Here is an 18,158-nt window from a genome sequence, read left to right as displayed (position 1 = left end):
TCTAAGACGGAGTTTTCAGCTGGACAGCCACACCTCTCTTTACTCCTTACTTTTCTTTAAAACACAGACTCAGGCTCTCTCTGCTGGCTCTCACCAGGAAATGCAGGTGCCATTCTGAGTCCTGCCTCAGTGCAAACCACTCAGTAAACATACCTTTCTGGGAACCCTACACACGTCACCTCTCTTCTAACTCAATGCACAAGGACTATACCTAGAAGCCAGATGATTAAGAGGTGCCATGGAATGGAAGTAAAAATCTGAACTGCAGATCTTTCCATTAATAAAATTATTATTTCAAAGCAAGAAATGCCAGAAAATTTGCAGCTAGGGCTCTGCCATAGAACTTCACTGTCAAAATGAAAGGGCCCAGGCAGTCTCAGTCTTCCTAACGGGGAACGAGCTGACTCTGAGAACTCACCTGACAAGCTCATCAGCGTAGGCTGCTGCAACTTCCTCCTCTGCTTTTCGCTCATAGTATTTATACAGGATGGTCTGGGGAAGCACCTTCTCCAGTTCACTGGCTGGGAATGAGCATGTGCAGCTGCCCTCCATGCAGCTGAGCTCTGACTAGAATGACACCGCCAGGAGAAAAAGGGGGAAAAAATTTAACCCAAGTTTTCAGAAGCGCACACACACACAAATTTCAGTGGTTAAATGCATCTTTCAATGCAAAGAAAATAAACAGTGGTTCAGAACACAGACTCTGAGACGGTGAAGGTCCCCTCTTCTGTCCCTTCTTCTCTGAGAAAGCACTCTCAAAATAAGGAAACCAAGAAATAAAAACACAAAGTCCATCTCTGATTCCACCTGAGGACCTCTACCAGTCTAAACCAGAATATATGAAGATGGGAAGTAGATAAGGACAGGTAAATGGCTTAGCAGATTAGAGGAGGAACGTTCTAGCTCAGGTCTGAAAAGAAGGTACTCAAGATAAGCAAGCTGACTCTCCCTCTAGTTCCTGGAAAAGCTGGAGGTCCGAACCTCTCGCTTGGCAGAGGTGAGTGGGAGGAGGGGCGGGGACTGATACAAAGCTAGTGCACACTCCAGAGAGGACAGTACAGTGTAAACAAGACTCTTCTGTGCACTTGGAAATTAAAAAGTCACGTGGCTCGTTTTATTGTGATACATATTTTACTGCAGTGGCCTGGAACTGAACTTGCAATATCTTTAAGTATGCCTATATCCTGCTAATCATTTACAACCACTCTCTCAGCCCTTGACTAAACTACAACTGATTTCAGAATAACTGATATCAAGTGGTTTGACTACTGGTGGGGCACTTATGAAAAGCAATTGTGGTTTTCGAGTGTTCGTTAAGACAGAACAAACTCTGAATTCTATATTGTGTTATGCTGGTGTAAAGAGAAACTGACTTTGCACAGAGAAATATAATCTTGCATAAAATATTATTCATTTTAATACAACTGTATAAAATCTTTTAAAATTTTTGTTAAAAAAAATACTACTTTGCAGCCTCATATATTTAATACAGGCTGCAGGATTCTCTCTTGGTGTTTATCCTTCATTTTATTTGTGAACAGGAAGAAGAGTGAAGAAGTTGGTGCTCCTATGAGCCAGGCATGAGAGCATCAAGAATTAAACCGTTCCCTGAAAAGAAATCTACTGTGCTTAGGACCAACATAATCACACACATCAGAGGCTGTAGAGGAATCACACATATCAGCATGTCTTAGCAGAGTTCCACCTCATCCCAGAAAAGGCACTTCCATGAGGCATTTGCACTTGTCTATAAATGCGGTCTCCACAGACGCCGTGTGGACACACTGCATCAGTCTTACCTTCCCAGATCCAAAGACAGCCTCTTGGGCGTATCTGATGAGACACTCCTTGCAGAATAAGTGAGCGTCAGCACACTGCGTCAGCTCCTCGAAGGGAAACTCCCCGTAGCAGCAGCGGCACTCAATCAGCTGGCCATCCTGGAGCGGGCAGAGACACGTGAGAGCCCCACACCAAGGTGGGGGAGGCAGCCAAGTTTCACACTCCCCACCCAAACACACTCGGAAGTGAAAAGCAATCCCGAGAAGCCATAGGACAATGATGAGCTGTTTCCTGCTGTAGAAATCTAGCTTAAGATGCCAGTAGAAATATGAATACATATTAACAGCTAAAGACAGTGTGATTTTCATGATTTCTGGGGGGTATTCTTTGGCATCGTCCTTTGTATAAAGTTACCATATTCATGAATTTCACTGTACTGGCAGGATTATAACATCTGTAATCAGATGCTAACAGTCAGGAACAAGTGGCATGTGGGATATTATCTTAAAACGTTTCAAAAGTTGGATTTTGCATCTTGTTATAAGACAAGAGTGGACGGGGTTGTGTCTCAGTCTGAGCTTTATCTTAAGGGACTACTGAAGCCCTATAAAGCAGCATTTGAAGTTCTGTGAATACCAGGAAACTTACCCTTTTTAAGGGCAGTGATTGATCCAGTCATTAGTTCACTTCTACCACATCAGAAACAGCCACTATGTGAGGATGGCCGATGTCACACAAAATCCATCTGGTCCTGAGTTAAACGTATCTCTCCTTTCTAACTCTCAAGTGACATGTGAGTTCTAAATTTTGCTCTAAGAGTCTAACGGATTCCAGGCAATGTTTAAGAGGAACAACTCTAACAATATTATCTTCCCTCCAAATCTAATCCAATTTGGAAGCAATGGTTTAATACTTGATTTTAACTTAGTTGAACCACAAACTCGTCAACAGCAAAGGATAAGGGAACCAATTTGTCATCAAAATGTGTAGAAAATGTGAGATGAGAAAAACAGCTAATGGAAATACCCAGAAGAAGTTAATTAGATGAAATTTCAATTACCTTTTGATACTGTTCTTCATTCATCTGCAGGGCAAGCAAAAAGTCTTCATGCTGAGGAACAAAAAACCAGACACACAGACGCAAATTTACTCAAGATGCCATAAACCATTTAGCATTTACTTTCATAAACGTAAAATAATTATCAATAGTCATCTCTTCAGTTACGTAGTTTACTAGTTTAAAAAGTTAACTGATAATAAATTTAAAATGCATCAGAGTGCTGTATGTAAAAAAGGAAACCTTACAAGTACTAGACTCTATGGAGAAAACATTCTTAAATTTCACTCAAAATATAGAAGGAATAAAAGACTGACATAAAACACTTATGAAGAGTGCAGAACAGCATGTAAGTAAACAAACAAACAAAAAAAACGAATGGGTAAAAACCAAGTTTGACAACATACTTTGCTGGTAAGGCTAGCGAGAAACAGGCGCTCTTCTACATTACTAGTGAGAACGCAAAAGAGTACAACCACCATGCAGGGGAGTTTGGCATGATGTTAACAGTGATGTAAGTATTTATACTCTAATTCATCAATTGCACTTATAGGAAATCTATTCCAAAGTTACCCTGGGGCAGAAATATGAAATGATATATGCATACAGTTATCTATCATGGCACTATCTGTAACAGCAGAAATCTGGAAAGAAGCTTGAATGTCCAGCAAAAAAGGGCAATAACTGAGTCAACTCTGACACTGCAGACAACGGCACACACCAGCCGGTTTTTAAAGGAAGGAGAAAAGTCCCCGTGGACGGCTGTGGGGTCACCATCAGGGTGCACTGTTAGGTGAGAAGGGTAAGGGCAGAACAGTGTGTATCTTTTAGGTAAGAAAGAAGTGCCCCCCCAAAAAATATATATATATACACACACACGCTTTTACATAAAAGAAGGAAAGATAAACAAAAAACTATAAAATGGTTATGATAAGAGATCTGACCTCACAGATATCCTAAAGAGTCTTGGGGAACTCAGGGGTCCATGGGCCAAATATTGAGTTTCTGGTCTAGAAAATACACACAGGCACACTTCATTTTACTGCACTTCGCAGACAGTGCTCTTCAAAAAAAAGAAAAAGAAAAAAAAAAAAAAAAACCACCCAAAAAACTGGTTCTGTGACTTGCATCAAAGCAACTCCACTGATGCTGCTTCTCCAACAGCCATTTGTTTACTTTATGTGTCAGGGTCACTCTTTAGCAATTCTCACAATATTTTAGGCTTTTTCATTATTATTACTGCATTTGTTATGGTGATCAGTGACCTTTGATGCTACCACTACAATTGTTTTGGGGTGCCATGAACTGCGCCATAAAAGACAGTGAACTTAATCGATAAATGTTATGTGTGTTCTGACTGCTCCACTGATGGGCCATTCCCCATACCTCTCCCTAGTACCCGAGACACAACAATACTGAAAACAGGCTAATTAACAACCCTACAAGGTCTCTAAGCATTCAAATGAAGAGTAGTCCATCTCTTACTTTAAATCAAAACCTAGAGACAATTTAAGCTCAGCGAGGAAGGCATGTTGAAAGTCGAGACAGCCCAGAAGCTAAGCCTCTTGCACTGAACAGTTAGCCAAGTTGTAAATACAAAGGAAAACTTCTTGAAAGAAATGTAAAGTGCGATGGCAGTAGCATGAATGGCAAGAAAGTGAAACAGCATTACTGTTGACATGAAGATGCACTGGTCTGGCCAGAAGAGTAAATGAGCCACAACATTCTCTTAAACCAAAGTCCAATCCAGAGCAAGGCCCAAACTCCATTCCAAGCTCTGAAGGATGAAAGATATGAGGAAGCTGTAGAAGAAAAGTCTGATGTCAGGAGAGGTTGGTTCATGAAGTTTAAGGAAAGACGCCATTTCCCTAACATGAAAGTGCAAGATGAAGCAGTGGGTGCTGATGCTGTAGAAGTTGCAACAAGTTATCCAGAAGATGTAGCTGAGATTATGAATGAAGGTGGCCACACTAAACAACAGATTTCCAAATGTAGATAAAACAGCCTTCTATTGGAAGAAGATGCCATTGAGGACCTTCACGGAGAGAGAGAAGCCAATGCCTGGCTTCAAAGGACAGGCTGGCTCTCCTGTTAGGGGTTAAGGCACCTGGTAACCTGAAGCTGAAGCCAGCACTCCTTTCACCGCTCCAAAAATCCTAGGGCCCTTAAGAATCAGGCTATCTCTATTCTGCTTGTGTTCTATAAATGGAACAACAAAGCTTGGATGACAGAACATCTGTTCACAAGACGGTTTACTGAATAATTGAAGCTCGCTGAGAACTACTGCTGAGAAAAAGATTCCTTTCAAAATATTACTGCTCACTGAAATGCTCCTGGTCACCTAAGAGATCTAATGGAGAGGAACAAGATTCATGTTTTCATGCCTGCTAACACAACATCCATTCTGCATCTCATGGATCAAGGAGTAGTTTTTAACTTTCGAGACTTGTTAAGAAACGCATTTTGTAAGATTTGTAAGCCATAGTGATTCCTACGTTGAATCTGGGGCAAAGTCAACTGAGAACTTCTGGAAGGGGTTCACTATTCCACACACAACAAAGAACACTTGTAATTTATGGGGAGACATGAAAACACCAACATTAACAGGAGTGTGGAAGAAGTGGATCCCAACACTCATGGCTGACTTTAAAGAAGGAATTAATCGCAGATGTTGTATAAACAGGAAGAGATCTAGAATTAGAATCAAACAGCTGCAATCTCATTAATAAAACCTTAAAATGCAAGGAGCTGCTTTTTACAGATGAGCCAAAAAAAAAAAGGCAGTTTCTTGAGATGGAAATTACTGGTGAAGATACTATGAAGATTGCTGAAATAACAACAAAGGATTTAAAAAATCTCATAAACTTAGTTGATAAGGCAGCAGCAGGATTTGAGTGGATGACTCCAATTTCGAAAGAAGTTTTACTGTGGGTAAAATGTGGTCAAACAGCACAGCATGTTACAGAGAAATCATTCATGAAACGAAGAATATCGATCAGTTTGGCAAACTTTATTTGCCACATCTTAAGAAATCTGGACAGCTACCTCAACCTTCAGCAAGCACCACTCTTATCAGTGAGAAGCCCACCAAAATTGAGGCAAGACCACCCCCTCCCCACCAGCGAAAAGATTACGACTTGCTGAAAACACAGATGATGGTTAGCATTTTTTTGCAACAGAGTATTTCTTAATTAAGGCTTGGACATTGTTTTTTTAGACATAACACTATTACACACTTACTAGACTAGACTGTAGTGTAAACATAACTTTTCTATGCAATGGGAAGCCAAAAAATTTTTAGGATGAGCTTTACTACAATATTCACTTTATTGGTACTGGTCTGCAACTGAACCCACAATATCTCTGAGGTCTGCCTGTATTAAATAACCAAATTTGTATCTTCCAGCTGACTTGCACATTTGATAGTACATTTCTGGCCTGGAGAATTCAATGGACTATATGGTCCATGGGGTGGCAGAGTCAGACATGAATGACTGACTGTGACTTTTACTTTTGGAACAATTAAAGAGCTAAATGGAATCTGTTTTTTCCTCTCCCAGTAGAAGGTATAGAAGGTGAAACAGATGTGTTTACTAAGTGCCAATTAAAATAACGTAAATCTGACTTGTGAAACTGTGAATTTTAGTCAGTATTACTATAAAACCTAGCTTGTTTTCCTTTTAAAAACTTTATGGCTTATTCAAATTAATCACTTAAAAGGCAAATCTTCAAAGACAGCTTCACACTAAGCCCTACCAGCAAATCAGAATCCTAGAAACATATTCCAAACACATCTTCCTACCTCTGCCATCTCTTTGATTTTCTGCTCGTAGAACTCCTGCTCCTGCTGCACGGCTGGAAGGAGGGCACGCCGGTCATAGGACCTACAATGTCGCCGCTTATTTTCCAGAAAGAACATCCTCTTCTCTATTTTTTTGTCACCTAGAAGATACGTTGCAATGCAGAATCATGCGGACAACTGTTCTGCCAGGAATTCAGGCAGCCGCCCCAGTCTTCTGTGGCCTGGCCCCCCGCCTATTCCAACCAGGATGTTAAGTTACGTGACTTTCCCGTAACGTTCTTTTTGGGAAAACTGGGCTCCTAACCATCCCCCACGTTCCATGCACTTCTTGACACTCTTCCTCTCCACACCCATCCCTCACCGTGATCCAACTGGAAGAGCTCCCCATCCTGTCTGTACAGCACTGTGTGCACCGCAACCCATCACGTGTTCACTGCTGAGGAGGGCGGCTCCCGGTTTGGGGTTATCGCCCAAAGCTGCTATACGTGTGTCTGCAACTCAGCAGAGCACGCAAGGAGCAGAGCTGCTGGGTCAGCTCTGGAAAACAGTGCGAGCGCCTGCAGTGCTTGCTCCGACGTACACTCTCCCTCTGCCAGCAGTGTCGCCAGTTTTTAATCTAAGCCATCCTGGTAGGTGCACATGTGTTTTATGTATCTTTTAAAATACTTTTATTTTGAAAATGCAGTACCCAGATTTACAATAAATAATACTTAGAACACAAGCTAAGAAAATGACAAATGGCAGATTTTGCAACTGGTCTTATTTAGGTTTTGTATTTCTTTGATTTAGTAATGTACGTTTTTCTAGAAAACTATCCATTCCATCTAGATTTTCTATTTACTCATAAAAGCCTGTTTTTTGGTAATCTCTATACCCTGATACATTTTTTTATTTTTTTGCTTTTCTCTTGTTCACTCTTTTAAAAAACTAAAGCATTTTTTCATTGACTATTTAGAAAACCAGTTTTTGGTTCTCTAGTCTGTTCCATCTATCTAACATATTTCTGCCAAGACCACCTGGTCTTAATCACTGTAGTTATGGAGCAAGTCTTGAAATCCAGGAGTCTGATTTCTCCCACTTTACTCTTCTTTTAAAAGATTATTTTAGCTATTCTAGTACCCTGCCTCTCCATATAAACTTCAGGATAATTTAAAGATACCTTGCATGTATCTGCAAAAAAAATCTTGCTGGGATTTTGACAGAAATCACACTAGGCATGGGTTATCAATTTGGAGAGGATTTACATCTTCATTGCGTCTTCCAACCCATGAACATAGTACATGTCTTCATTTATTTATATCTTTTTTTATATTTTTTCTTCAGTGTTTTGTAGTTCTCATCACAAGTCCCATACATGCTTTGTTAGATTCACACCTAAGTATTAAGTTTTTTCAAAATGACTTTAAATGGTATTGCACTTAAAACCCTGATGTCCATGTGCTCACTGCTAGCATACAGACACGTGAGTACACTGGTTTTTGTAGGCTGACCTTTCACCCTGCAACCTTACTAAACTTCCTTGGAGCTGTATATATCTACAATCATGTCATCTGCTTAGGAGCAGTTTTGGAAGAATTTTCCAGTGAAACCAAGTGGAGCTGGAGATCTTTTTGAAGATTTAAAATTATGAATTCAATTTCCTTAACAGCTATAGGGTTATCCAAATTATCTATTTTACATAGGTAAGTTCATTGGCAGTTTGTTTTTTGAGGAAATGGTCCATTTCATCTAGGCTGTCAAAATTACGTACATGAAGATGTCCACAGTATTCCTCCTTGGATGTCTGTAGGGTCTACAGTGAAAGCCCCTAAGAAGAGTAACTCCAATTTGCATCTTTTTTCTGTCAGCCTTGCTAGAGGGGACATGCTGTATTTTTACTGATGTTCCGTTTACATCCAAGTTCTACCCGCCCTCCTCATGAGAGGCTATGTGGTGGTCGGCCCATAAAGCAGTGAAAAAGGACCCCGGAGGGAGAATCTGGCCTCTCTCTGCCAGCTCATGTACAGCTCCAACAGTACTGCTTGGATGGAAAACAGTTGAAAAGATAAAGAATGGGATTCTTGGAACAAATGAAGGAGTCTAAGCTTACATACCTATAAACCCCTTTCAAAAGAAGACTATCTGTAAGTCATAGATATAAATGTAAATCAAGTGTATTTTCTATTTCTAAACTTTCAGTGTCCTTAAAGATAATCTTGGTAAGACCAAGTTAAGAATCAGAATCTTGGGACTTCCTTGGTGGTCCAGTGCTTAAGACTCTGCACCTCCACTGCCAGAGGCACAGGTCTGACTCCTGCTCCAGGAACTAGGATCTCACATAATGTGCGGTGCAATAAAAAAAAAAAATATATATATATTTCAGAGGTATACCTGAAAGAATGCGCTGAAACTAATGAAGTGATGTTCACAGTGAAAAATATCAGATCCATCAAACTGACAGGTCTGTGACTTAAAAAGCAAGGTGGGTAAGAAGATGAAGGTTTAATGTGAGTCAAAGGCAGGACATAATTTGATTTTAAGAAGTTAAGGTGTTCTCAGGCTGTATGGTTGAAATTATAAAACCTAACTCCAGCTGTTGCCTCGAAAGAGCAGACCTCATTTGGAGTACTCTGTCCAGCCTCGTATACCCAACCTCTCAGAGAGATAAAGACAAGTTAGAGAAAGACAGAAAGGGCAACTGGGAAGGTGAAGAGGCAACAGAGTTTAAATCCTTTCAGAGGCAAGAACTACAACCATGGCAGGAAACCTCAGGAGGGACATTCCTGGCTTGATACAAAGAAAGAAATTTCTACAAGACACAGCTGACCAAGAAGGGAGTAGACCACCTGTGACGTGATGCTTCCTTTTCTCTATCACTGAACGTCAGAAACAAATACTGAATGACTACGTGTTAGGATGCCTAGTTAGGCATGCCTAGTCTAAACGCGGATAAACTCAGCAGAATGAAAAGCTGCCTACACACTGTCCTCACGTTCACTCTGCCACAGATCTGTGAGAACATCGTGTGGGGAGAGCACTGTTTCACGGAGCAGCGTGGTGACCTCAGAGTCAGAACTTAGGACATTTTCTTTCAGATCCTAAAGATCTAAAAAGAAATTCAAATACTTTCCAACTCTATAGCTATCTCATGGACTTTCCATTTAGGCACACTTGAAGTTATGAAATTAATTACATGTGTAACAGAAAGACAAACAGGAGGAAAGGGAAACATTTATGAAATAATCCACAGGAAAAGTTGAAGTGGACTCTTTTCTTGGACACAAACAACTAAGATCAAGTCTGTTGCAAAACTGAGCAAGTTTACCTCTGGGAGGGTGGCAGTGAGGAGGGGAATTAGACCGGAAGTAACCTCTTCGAAAGCGCTTTCAGCAGTTATTTCATCAACATGAATAGGAGAACTTTAAACAGTTATGTGGCAACTTAAGAGCTGCGTGGCTTTTGCTGCGCAGAACCCGCCCTCTCAGGTGTGCACATGGCTCCTCTGCAGGAAGCCGTCAAGCACCGGTCCACTTTCTACCAAGGAGTCATAAGGTTAATTCCTGTCAAACCTTCAAGACCCATCTTCCCCTCAAGCTTAAAAATGTCCCTACACACAAATCTCTAACATTACACACAATTTTCCTTTCGTGGTGTATCCTAAGCAGAAAGAAGATGACAAATGCAGCCACTTTCTAAAAATACTGCCGTGCCATCAAAGCAGTCGCATCAGTGACAGTCCTCAGACTGCTGTGACAGGGCGCTTGAGGTAGCCGCACCACGAGGCCCCTTTGGGTTGTGCAGGACGGGACCGCTCTGGAAACCCCATCAGCAACAGTCACATTTGGCCATTACCTTGTTCAAATTTGAAATCTATGTAAGAATACTGATTCATTTCTTTTCTCTTTTTTCTTTTTCCACTGGTTTCTGGCGATAGCTCCTGCCATTTTTTAATGGCGTCAGAAAAGGCCTAAAAATTGAGAAAGGGAAAGGTTACTGCTGTAAATGGGACACAAGAATACGTGAAACACAGGCAATCCCAAATCTCGTTGTGACTCACTGTTTCAGCTACCTTCCCTATACGGCTTACCAGAAAAGGTAGTGGCAAAATAAGCAGGTAGCATTTCTTTACTTCGTTCTCTCTTTCAACTGCTGCTGTAATGGCAGAACCAAGATGCTGACTGATAAAGAGGTGCATGAGGAGGCAAACCATCGGAGGTGTCCATGAATAAGCACAGGTTAGACAATGTAACAAATGGCTACAAGTCACGTTCCACAGGCACCACATTACATGGCGTTTCTCTGGTCAACAATCCCGCCTCCATTTCCCCCATGTTCTCGCTGCTTTCACTCACTTCCCCACTTTGTACTGAACACTGGAGTGCAAAATGCTTATGCCAGAGATACTCCCTTCTCTTCCACAGCTTTAGCTTCTCCTTTTTTATATCTTTCCAATAGGCATTTAAAGGTGATCAAGTCTCTGCTATCCTAAAAGAAAACCTTCCCTCCCAGACCTCCTTCCTCTTCCAACTACCAGCTCTGCTTTATTCCCTGTTGTTTGTAGCCAAGCTGATCAAAAGAGCCATCTGCACATACCATCACCTCGCTTCCCAGGAGCAGCAGCCCCTCTACCCTGGCCTCTACCCCACCTTTCCACTTGCTCACCTCCCTAACACGGGGCCAAGGCCAGTGCCTCCGCTTCGGCCCTCGCCTCCCGGGATCTCAGTGGTGATGCCAGCGTGGCCTGCCCCGCTCTCTGCCCCTCCTGCCTCGTCTCCACGCTGCAGGTCCTCCAGGCAGCCTTGGCTCTCCTCTCACCTGACAGTCTCTTCAGGCGCACCTCATCCATGTGGGTGAGGTCACGTTCCATATGCTGACCAATCTCAAATAACCCCTTCTCCAGTCCGTTACTGCCCCCACTTTTGGTCCATTCAGCCACTCAATGAATTGTTTTTACTCAGGAATCTGAGGCCCACCCAGCATGCTGGCAGTTCAGCATTTCCCGGACAGAATTCACTATCTTTTCCTCCAAATTAGCGCTTCTATGGGAATCCTCATCCCAGGAAATGACACCCCTGTCTTCCACGCCCTACCCTCCCCCCCACTGACCTCCTGCTTATGTAGCAGCACTGAGGGGGTATGATTAAATGTCACTTGCTCAGAGAGGCCCTCCTGGAGCCTCTCAGACCACCCCCCAGTTATGTACTCTTTCAGAATAGTTATCACAGTTGTAATTACATACTTATTTGTGATCTGTTTCATGTTATTTCCTCCCCTAGACTCTGAGCCTCTACAACAGGGACTGTTACAACAGCTGACAGTGTACCTTCAGCAACATGCAGTCTGGATCTAATACTCATTTGGTAAGTAAAGGGTTACAGGGATGTGCATGTGTTATAGGAATGTTGCTAATAAATCACCTTCTGAAGCTGTTTATCTTAAACAGCTGTGCATCCCTGTGGTAAAATGGTAACAAAACAAGTATTTTAAGACAGAGGATCAGCCCTGCATCTTAACCTATCTCCTTATCTCCCTTCCTTTTCAAAGCTTCTCAGTGTGGAAATCAGAAGGGAATTGACATTTGCTGTATGCACCGCCTATAAGCTAAGCACTGCATGCAGCCCTTTCAAGTCCTTAATTATGCCATTTAATTCTCACCGCAATCCTCTAAAGGAGGTTATTATTTATACATAGTAGAGGGAAGCAAGGCTACAGAGAAGGGCAAATCTTAATTAACGTGAGGACAGGACTCAGGCCAGTCTTGGAACTATAGCTCCTCTCTTTGGCGTCACTGTGTCCTCAGTTAGATTCAGTGAGACTCCACCAAGTTTCATCTTGCTACCTCTCTGTATCTCTGATCAGCGTCCTCCACAGCTACAGTGCCTCTTCCCTTGCTTTCTTTCTTTCTGGAATTCCCACTATATAAGGTATTCCCCACAAATTCTTAGGCACCCATGTTTGTACTCAGTTGCAAGACTACTAATTTATACCAAATTTTATCTACAGGTAAATACCCCACCCTTGAATCAGGGCTGTTCTCTAAAACCCAGGAAAGGGAGCAAGACAAATTATTATGACTTGCATTTTATAAATGAGGTAATTCACAAATCAAATACCCAAAGTATTAGTTTTGACAATCAAGGATTCAGACCGGTTCCAATTTTCAGGGCATCTGTGACAGCAGCCAAACTTCCTTTAAGGGATGACCTAAAAACACGACAACTGGCATCTGATGATGTAAAAGCTGAGAAGTAGACAGAGACTCCTCTGTGGAGCCTGGTGGAAAGGTCAAGTCCAGAGACAGCGATATGGAGATAAAGGTGACCATTCAAGTACACGGAGGGAGAAATCTAGAAGCCTGGGTAAGACCCTGAGAATGACCACCTCAGACAACAGAAGCTAAAGGATGGGTTAAAAAAGATGGCCCTGACCACCAGCATTAAGTTTCATGAGGGAAGAAACCTGTATGTCCACTGTGACATTCCCAATGTGTGACCTACGGCGGGCACTCAGCCACCTGCCTGAAAGAAAGAGGAAGTCACATCTGTGGCAGAACTACTGAGAAAAACTAGGAGGGGAAATTATCAATCTACTCGAACCATCAGTCAAGTCTGAGTGTGTAAAGCAAGACACAGAAAGTTGTCAGGATCTCCAGGCTGGCCAAAGAGTTGGTTCATGTTTTTCTGTAAGATGGTACACAAATACCTGAACGAACTTTTTGGTGAACTCAACAAAATAAAGAAAATTTATCTTTGTCAAAAGGCAAGGTGAAGGAAAATCCCAAGATGACAGTCACAAGGCAGGCATGGAGAAAGCAGCAGGCATGAAGTTCTGCAAGTTAAAGACCAACAAGTGGCATAACTAGAATTAAAATACAAGCGACAAATCAAATCTAAGTTTGATCAAGATTCTGGATGTAACCAATTTATAGGAAACAGACGAACTGTTTAATTACAATGCAGGGGTGCAGTCAGAAAAACTCAGACTGTGGAAGCCTATAAGATAAAACAACCCAGTTTTTTTCCAACAAATAAGCAGTAAGGAAAAACAAAGGAGAAAAAGAGCTTGCAAGAACTCACCAGCCACATGCAATAAACATATTTTACTTGGAATTCTGTGACCAAACAAGCTGTTTAAAGATTTATGACATATTCAGAAAAATCTGAATACTGACTGGATATCTGACGATGTTAATCTTTAAGGTGTGATAATGATATTTTGATTAGATTTTAAACTATTTCATCTTTGCCTTTATCTTTTAAAAATTAATACTGAAATGCTTATGGAATTTACTTCAGGTAGGGGTAGGTGGGTAAGGGTGGAAATACAAGACTGGGCAGGAGCTGGCAACTGCTGAAGGGGAGGGACAGTATGCAGGGGCTTGTTACAATACCATCTCTACTTCTTTATGTGTCTGATGTTTATAGTAAACAGGGTAAAAAACAGCAATCCACGGAGAACTGACTCTGCCTCAGTCAGCATGCTTTCCCTAAGCTGTCACCATGTTTGGGGAGTGGTGCAGAGAAGACATGCCACTGCTGTAAGGAGGAAGCCCCTGCGGGTGTGTCTTCTACCTCCCTGCCCATGTGAGTATGACTTCCTACAAGGCAGAAGTCTTGTGCACCATGTGTGTACAACAGGGAGACGTTCTAAAAGGGCACATCAGATTTTAGCTTTTGTCAAACATTACTTCCCCTTAAATACCCGATGTTCACTCAGGTAGCCCAACCCATCTCTTTTCAAAATCCTGTAAAATCTTAGATTAACCACCCAAACAAATAGACACCACAAAAAATATAAAGGGCCAGACAAATGAGGAAAAGGATATGGAAGCTATTAACAAGAACTGAGCCATAAAACTCTACAACTTCCACCCAAATAACGACAAGCTGGGGGATGATCATACCTTCAATGTGGAGAAGCATCTGCTAGCGAAATCACTTTTACTGACCTCAGGACGTAGGCAGGGACATTTCCAATGAGGACCAACCCACCTCCAGACCACAGGAGCTGTCTCCTGCTGCTACCCTTTTACTTTTCCTCTGGGCTTCCTGGGAGCTCAGAAAATGTGTAAGGCACCACAGGATCAATAAAGATGCCACACAGGGCCCTAAAGATGAAAAAGCCCTTTCTTTCTCAAGGTTATTAATTTGGAGAGGGGAAGCTCATTCATTTTTGAATGACAGTGCAGATATTCCCTCTTTAGCAGGGGGAACAAGAAGGCAATATCTATCAGAAATAGAAGGCATTATCTCTGTGATCTCTTCAGAGTATTTTTAACTAAAATGAACCTGTAATTAGGAGTTTGCCAACAGATGCCTGGATCTTATCAAGGTAAAGGTGGAAGGGTCCTAGACTCAACACATTCACCAATGTTCACCTTCTTTCAGGTTAAGACCCAGTGGGTGTTTTAACAAGTAAAGTAACTCCACATTTGCTTGTCTTCTGGAAAGAAAAGCACACTGTTTGCTAAGAGTCACCAGAACTTCAGCAAGAGAAACCAATTTAAAGGCAGGAGAGAAGAGGAACAGGTCAAGGGCCTGCTGGTGCTTGCTCTTCTGTCCTGGCTTCCATCAAAGGGCCACTGTATGGTGGGCTGCATTAAATGGAGCACGTCTGCTGCTCACTAGTGACCAGCACCCTTCTAAGATCTGGCCCTTGAGTGGAATCTTATTTAGAGGCCAGAAAGAAAGAAAGAAAGAAAAACCTTGAGAGCTTTCAGGAGTTGCCCACTCTCTTCTGAAGCAAACCACCACTCCCTGGGCAGTGCTGGGCTCCTGGCCCTTGGGAATCTACCTCATGTTAACTGGTAACTGAGCCATCTCGGGGAGGATTGCGGGACCAGCCCCAAGACAGAAAGCACAGCAGGGAGGAACAGCACTGGAACACACCCTTCCACTCCACATTCCATAGGGAAATGCATGTCCTCACTGTCACACCAAAACTTTCCTGCTTCTAACCTGTGTTTCTTTTCATTCAGTTCTTTCTGATCAGCAAATATCTTTGTCTACATATCTTCACCCTGACAAACTCCTTAGCTCTTTGCCATCATAAACCATCCCAACTTCTGCAAGCTGAACTCTTCATCCTGTTATCACGGGAAGAAGGAGTCAAGAGGTGTGACCCCCCCCAGAAGACCAAGTAGAGCACCTTTCGGGTGATTGCATAGTGTCCTTTGAGCTCGTGCAGGGCCCATTTGATGTCCTGACTGCTAAGCATTTTGAAGTCGGCCATCAGGAGGTCAGCAGCTTGGATGAAGCAGCGCTGGTCAAGAGGAGCCAATTTAGAATAGTCAAAAAAGTCTATTGTAGGCAACTGAAACAAGAGAGAGGCACAACATTAGAGGCCAGACAGTGCATTTCCAGGGGGAAATCATTTGAAGAATTACTGACTAAAGAAAAGAATAATCTGACTTGTACTAATTACTCAAAAGGAGGATACCAGCCCTGAACAAAGATGAAGAAACGATGTTCAGAGCGGTTAAACAAGCTGTCTGGAGTCTGGAGACTAGTTTTGCTAGTTGGAACTATGAAAAAATATAGTTGGGGGTTTGAACACAACTTTTTAGTCATTTTCTTTTCACAAAATGTTTAGAAAAAACTGAGTTTTTTTTCCCCCAGCTACAAAATACAGGCATACTTCAGGAATACTGTAGGTTTGGTTTCAGACCACTGCAATGAAGTTAATATCACAATAAAGTGAGTCACACAAATTGTTTGGTTTCCCAACTTTTAGAAAAGTTAAAATTACACCATACTGTAGTCTAGTAAATGTGCAACAGTGTTATGTCTAAAAAAAAATGCACATACCTCAATTAATTCTATAATTTACTGCTAAAAAATGCTAACCATTATCAGAGCTTTCAGCAAATCAATCTTTTTGCAATAGTAACATCAAAGGTCACTGATCACAGATCATCATAACAAATATAATAATAATAAAAAAGTCAGAAATATCATAAGAATTACCAAAATGTTATCAGAGACACGAAGTGAACAAAAGTTGTTGGAAAAATGGCACTGACAGATTTGCTCAAGGCAGGGTTGCCACAAACCTTCAATTTGTAAAATCAAAAACTGTAAAATCTATAAAGTGCAATAAAATGAAGAGCAATAAAATGAGTAATAACCATACATGAAAGAAACAGTCAAAAAGAATTTGTGGGAAGTGGGAGGATGGTGCAACAGAGACCAGCGAAGCAGTTCTGAACTATACTTTCCTTCAAACACTGAACATACTAAATGCTAGTCTGGACCACACATGAAGACAATGATTAAGATTTTTAAAAACCAAACTATTTATATCTTAACACAGGATTTGGTTACACAGGTGTATGCACTGTATATAAATCTTACTCAAAAAGAAAAACAGATATTAAACTCTAGGCAACAATATGCATGCTAAAGTATTTATGTGGCAGAGTACTGACGTTTTAGCAATTCGCTCTGAAGTGGGTTATAATATAAGAGGGATGTGCTGATGGACAGAGGGATGGATATGGGACAAACTGGACACAGTAAAATGTTAACTTTTAATAGTACTGGCTGGTGTGTATATAGGAAATCAACAGAAAGTTCTTTTGGTTTTACTGTGTGTTTGAAAATTTCTTAATAAAATGTTAAACCCTAAGATGATACAAAGAGTTCTGGCCAATTCTTGATTCATCTTAGGAACTTGCTTTGTAGGATTAAAGATATGGAGGATTTGTTTAATTCTTTGTGGGAAGGGAAGATGGAATTACAATGAAAGAAGTCAAATACGGAACTCAAGGTGACTCAGAGGGGGAAGTCCCACTAAAATATGTATTCTGAAAAACCTATTTTCCTGGATAGTCTTTAAAAAATCTATCTTGACAAAGGACTTTATTCCCTTAAAAATGATGCAAAGAGGAGAGAATTTCCAGGTAGACACTGCAAACCCAGAGTACCACTTGCCTTCATCTCATCTTGGCTGGCAAGCAGGCTGCTATTGGGATTCATAAGGACTCTGTCTTCTCTCTTTGGATAATCTGGATTTTCCAGAAGAAAATTACAAAGTCTGTAAAAATAAATGACGTTACTGTCACACTGCTTCCAAATGCCATACTTGCTCACTGATTCAAACATAATGTATGAAAATAAAATCTCCAGTCACATTGTAACTGACCTATCAGGAAATGACAATGTCTGCAGATCAGAAAAACAAATGAACAAACAAGACGTTACACTGAATTTCTATTTTTACTTGCTAATGTGAAAAGCAATACACATACTAATAAAGGGAAACTCCTCTGAAATTTCTCTACTAGTTCTTACTGGTTGAACTGTATGGAACTGGAGAATTTAGATGAAAGTATCTATCATTTGTCAGGAAGACTTAACAAATAAGGGATGGGGAAAAAGTCTGTATTCACATTCACAATTAAAAATAGTTTTCTAAGAGTTAATAAACAGAACATAAAGACCTGTGATAATTCATTAGTACTTTTTTTTAACCCTATGGTAAATCAATCCCCATGATGATGTAAGGGATGCTCAGTTTACTGGAAGGCTGAAGGAACAGACC

The 18,158-nt window shown here is 41.3% G+C and overlaps 1 protein-coding gene across 3 annotated transcripts in view; it reads right to left on the bottom strand.

Moving 5' to 3' along the window:
• The window catches only part of RNF216 (ring finger protein 216), a 115,768-nt gene that overhangs the window by 74,290 nt on the left and 23,320 nt on the right, over positions 1–18,158 (bottom strand). For 2 of the 3 annotated variants that reach the window (XM_061153705.1, XM_061153706.1), the window contains exons 6-12: positions 17,549–17,651; positions 15,765–15,929; positions 10,470–10,584; positions 6,639–6,778; positions 2,840–2,890; positions 1,800–1,937; positions 419–567 (exon numbers count right to left, since the gene is read on the bottom strand). In XM_061153705.1, coding sequence (XP_061009688.1) covers positions 419–567; positions 1,800–1,937; positions 2,840–2,890; positions 6,639–6,778; positions 10,470–10,584; positions 15,765–15,929; positions 17,549–17,651 — 861 coding nt within the window. The remainder of the gene's footprint in view (positions 1–418; positions 568–1,799; positions 1,938–2,839; positions 2,891–6,638; positions 6,779–10,469; positions 10,585–15,764; positions 15,930–17,548; positions 17,652–18,158) is intronic. The other variant, XM_061153707.1, reaches the window with a different exon arrangement.

The sequence above is a fragment of the Dama dama genome, chromosome 10 (assembly GCF_033118175.1).
Source record: "Dama dama isolate Ldn47 chromosome 10, ASM3311817v1, whole genome shotgun sequence".
Lineage (NCBI taxonomy): Eukaryota > Metazoa > Chordata > Mammalia > Artiodactyla > Cervidae > Dama > Dama dama.
Note: the sequence above shows the minus strand (reverse complement) of the source record. Positions and strands in the feature narration are given on the sequence as shown.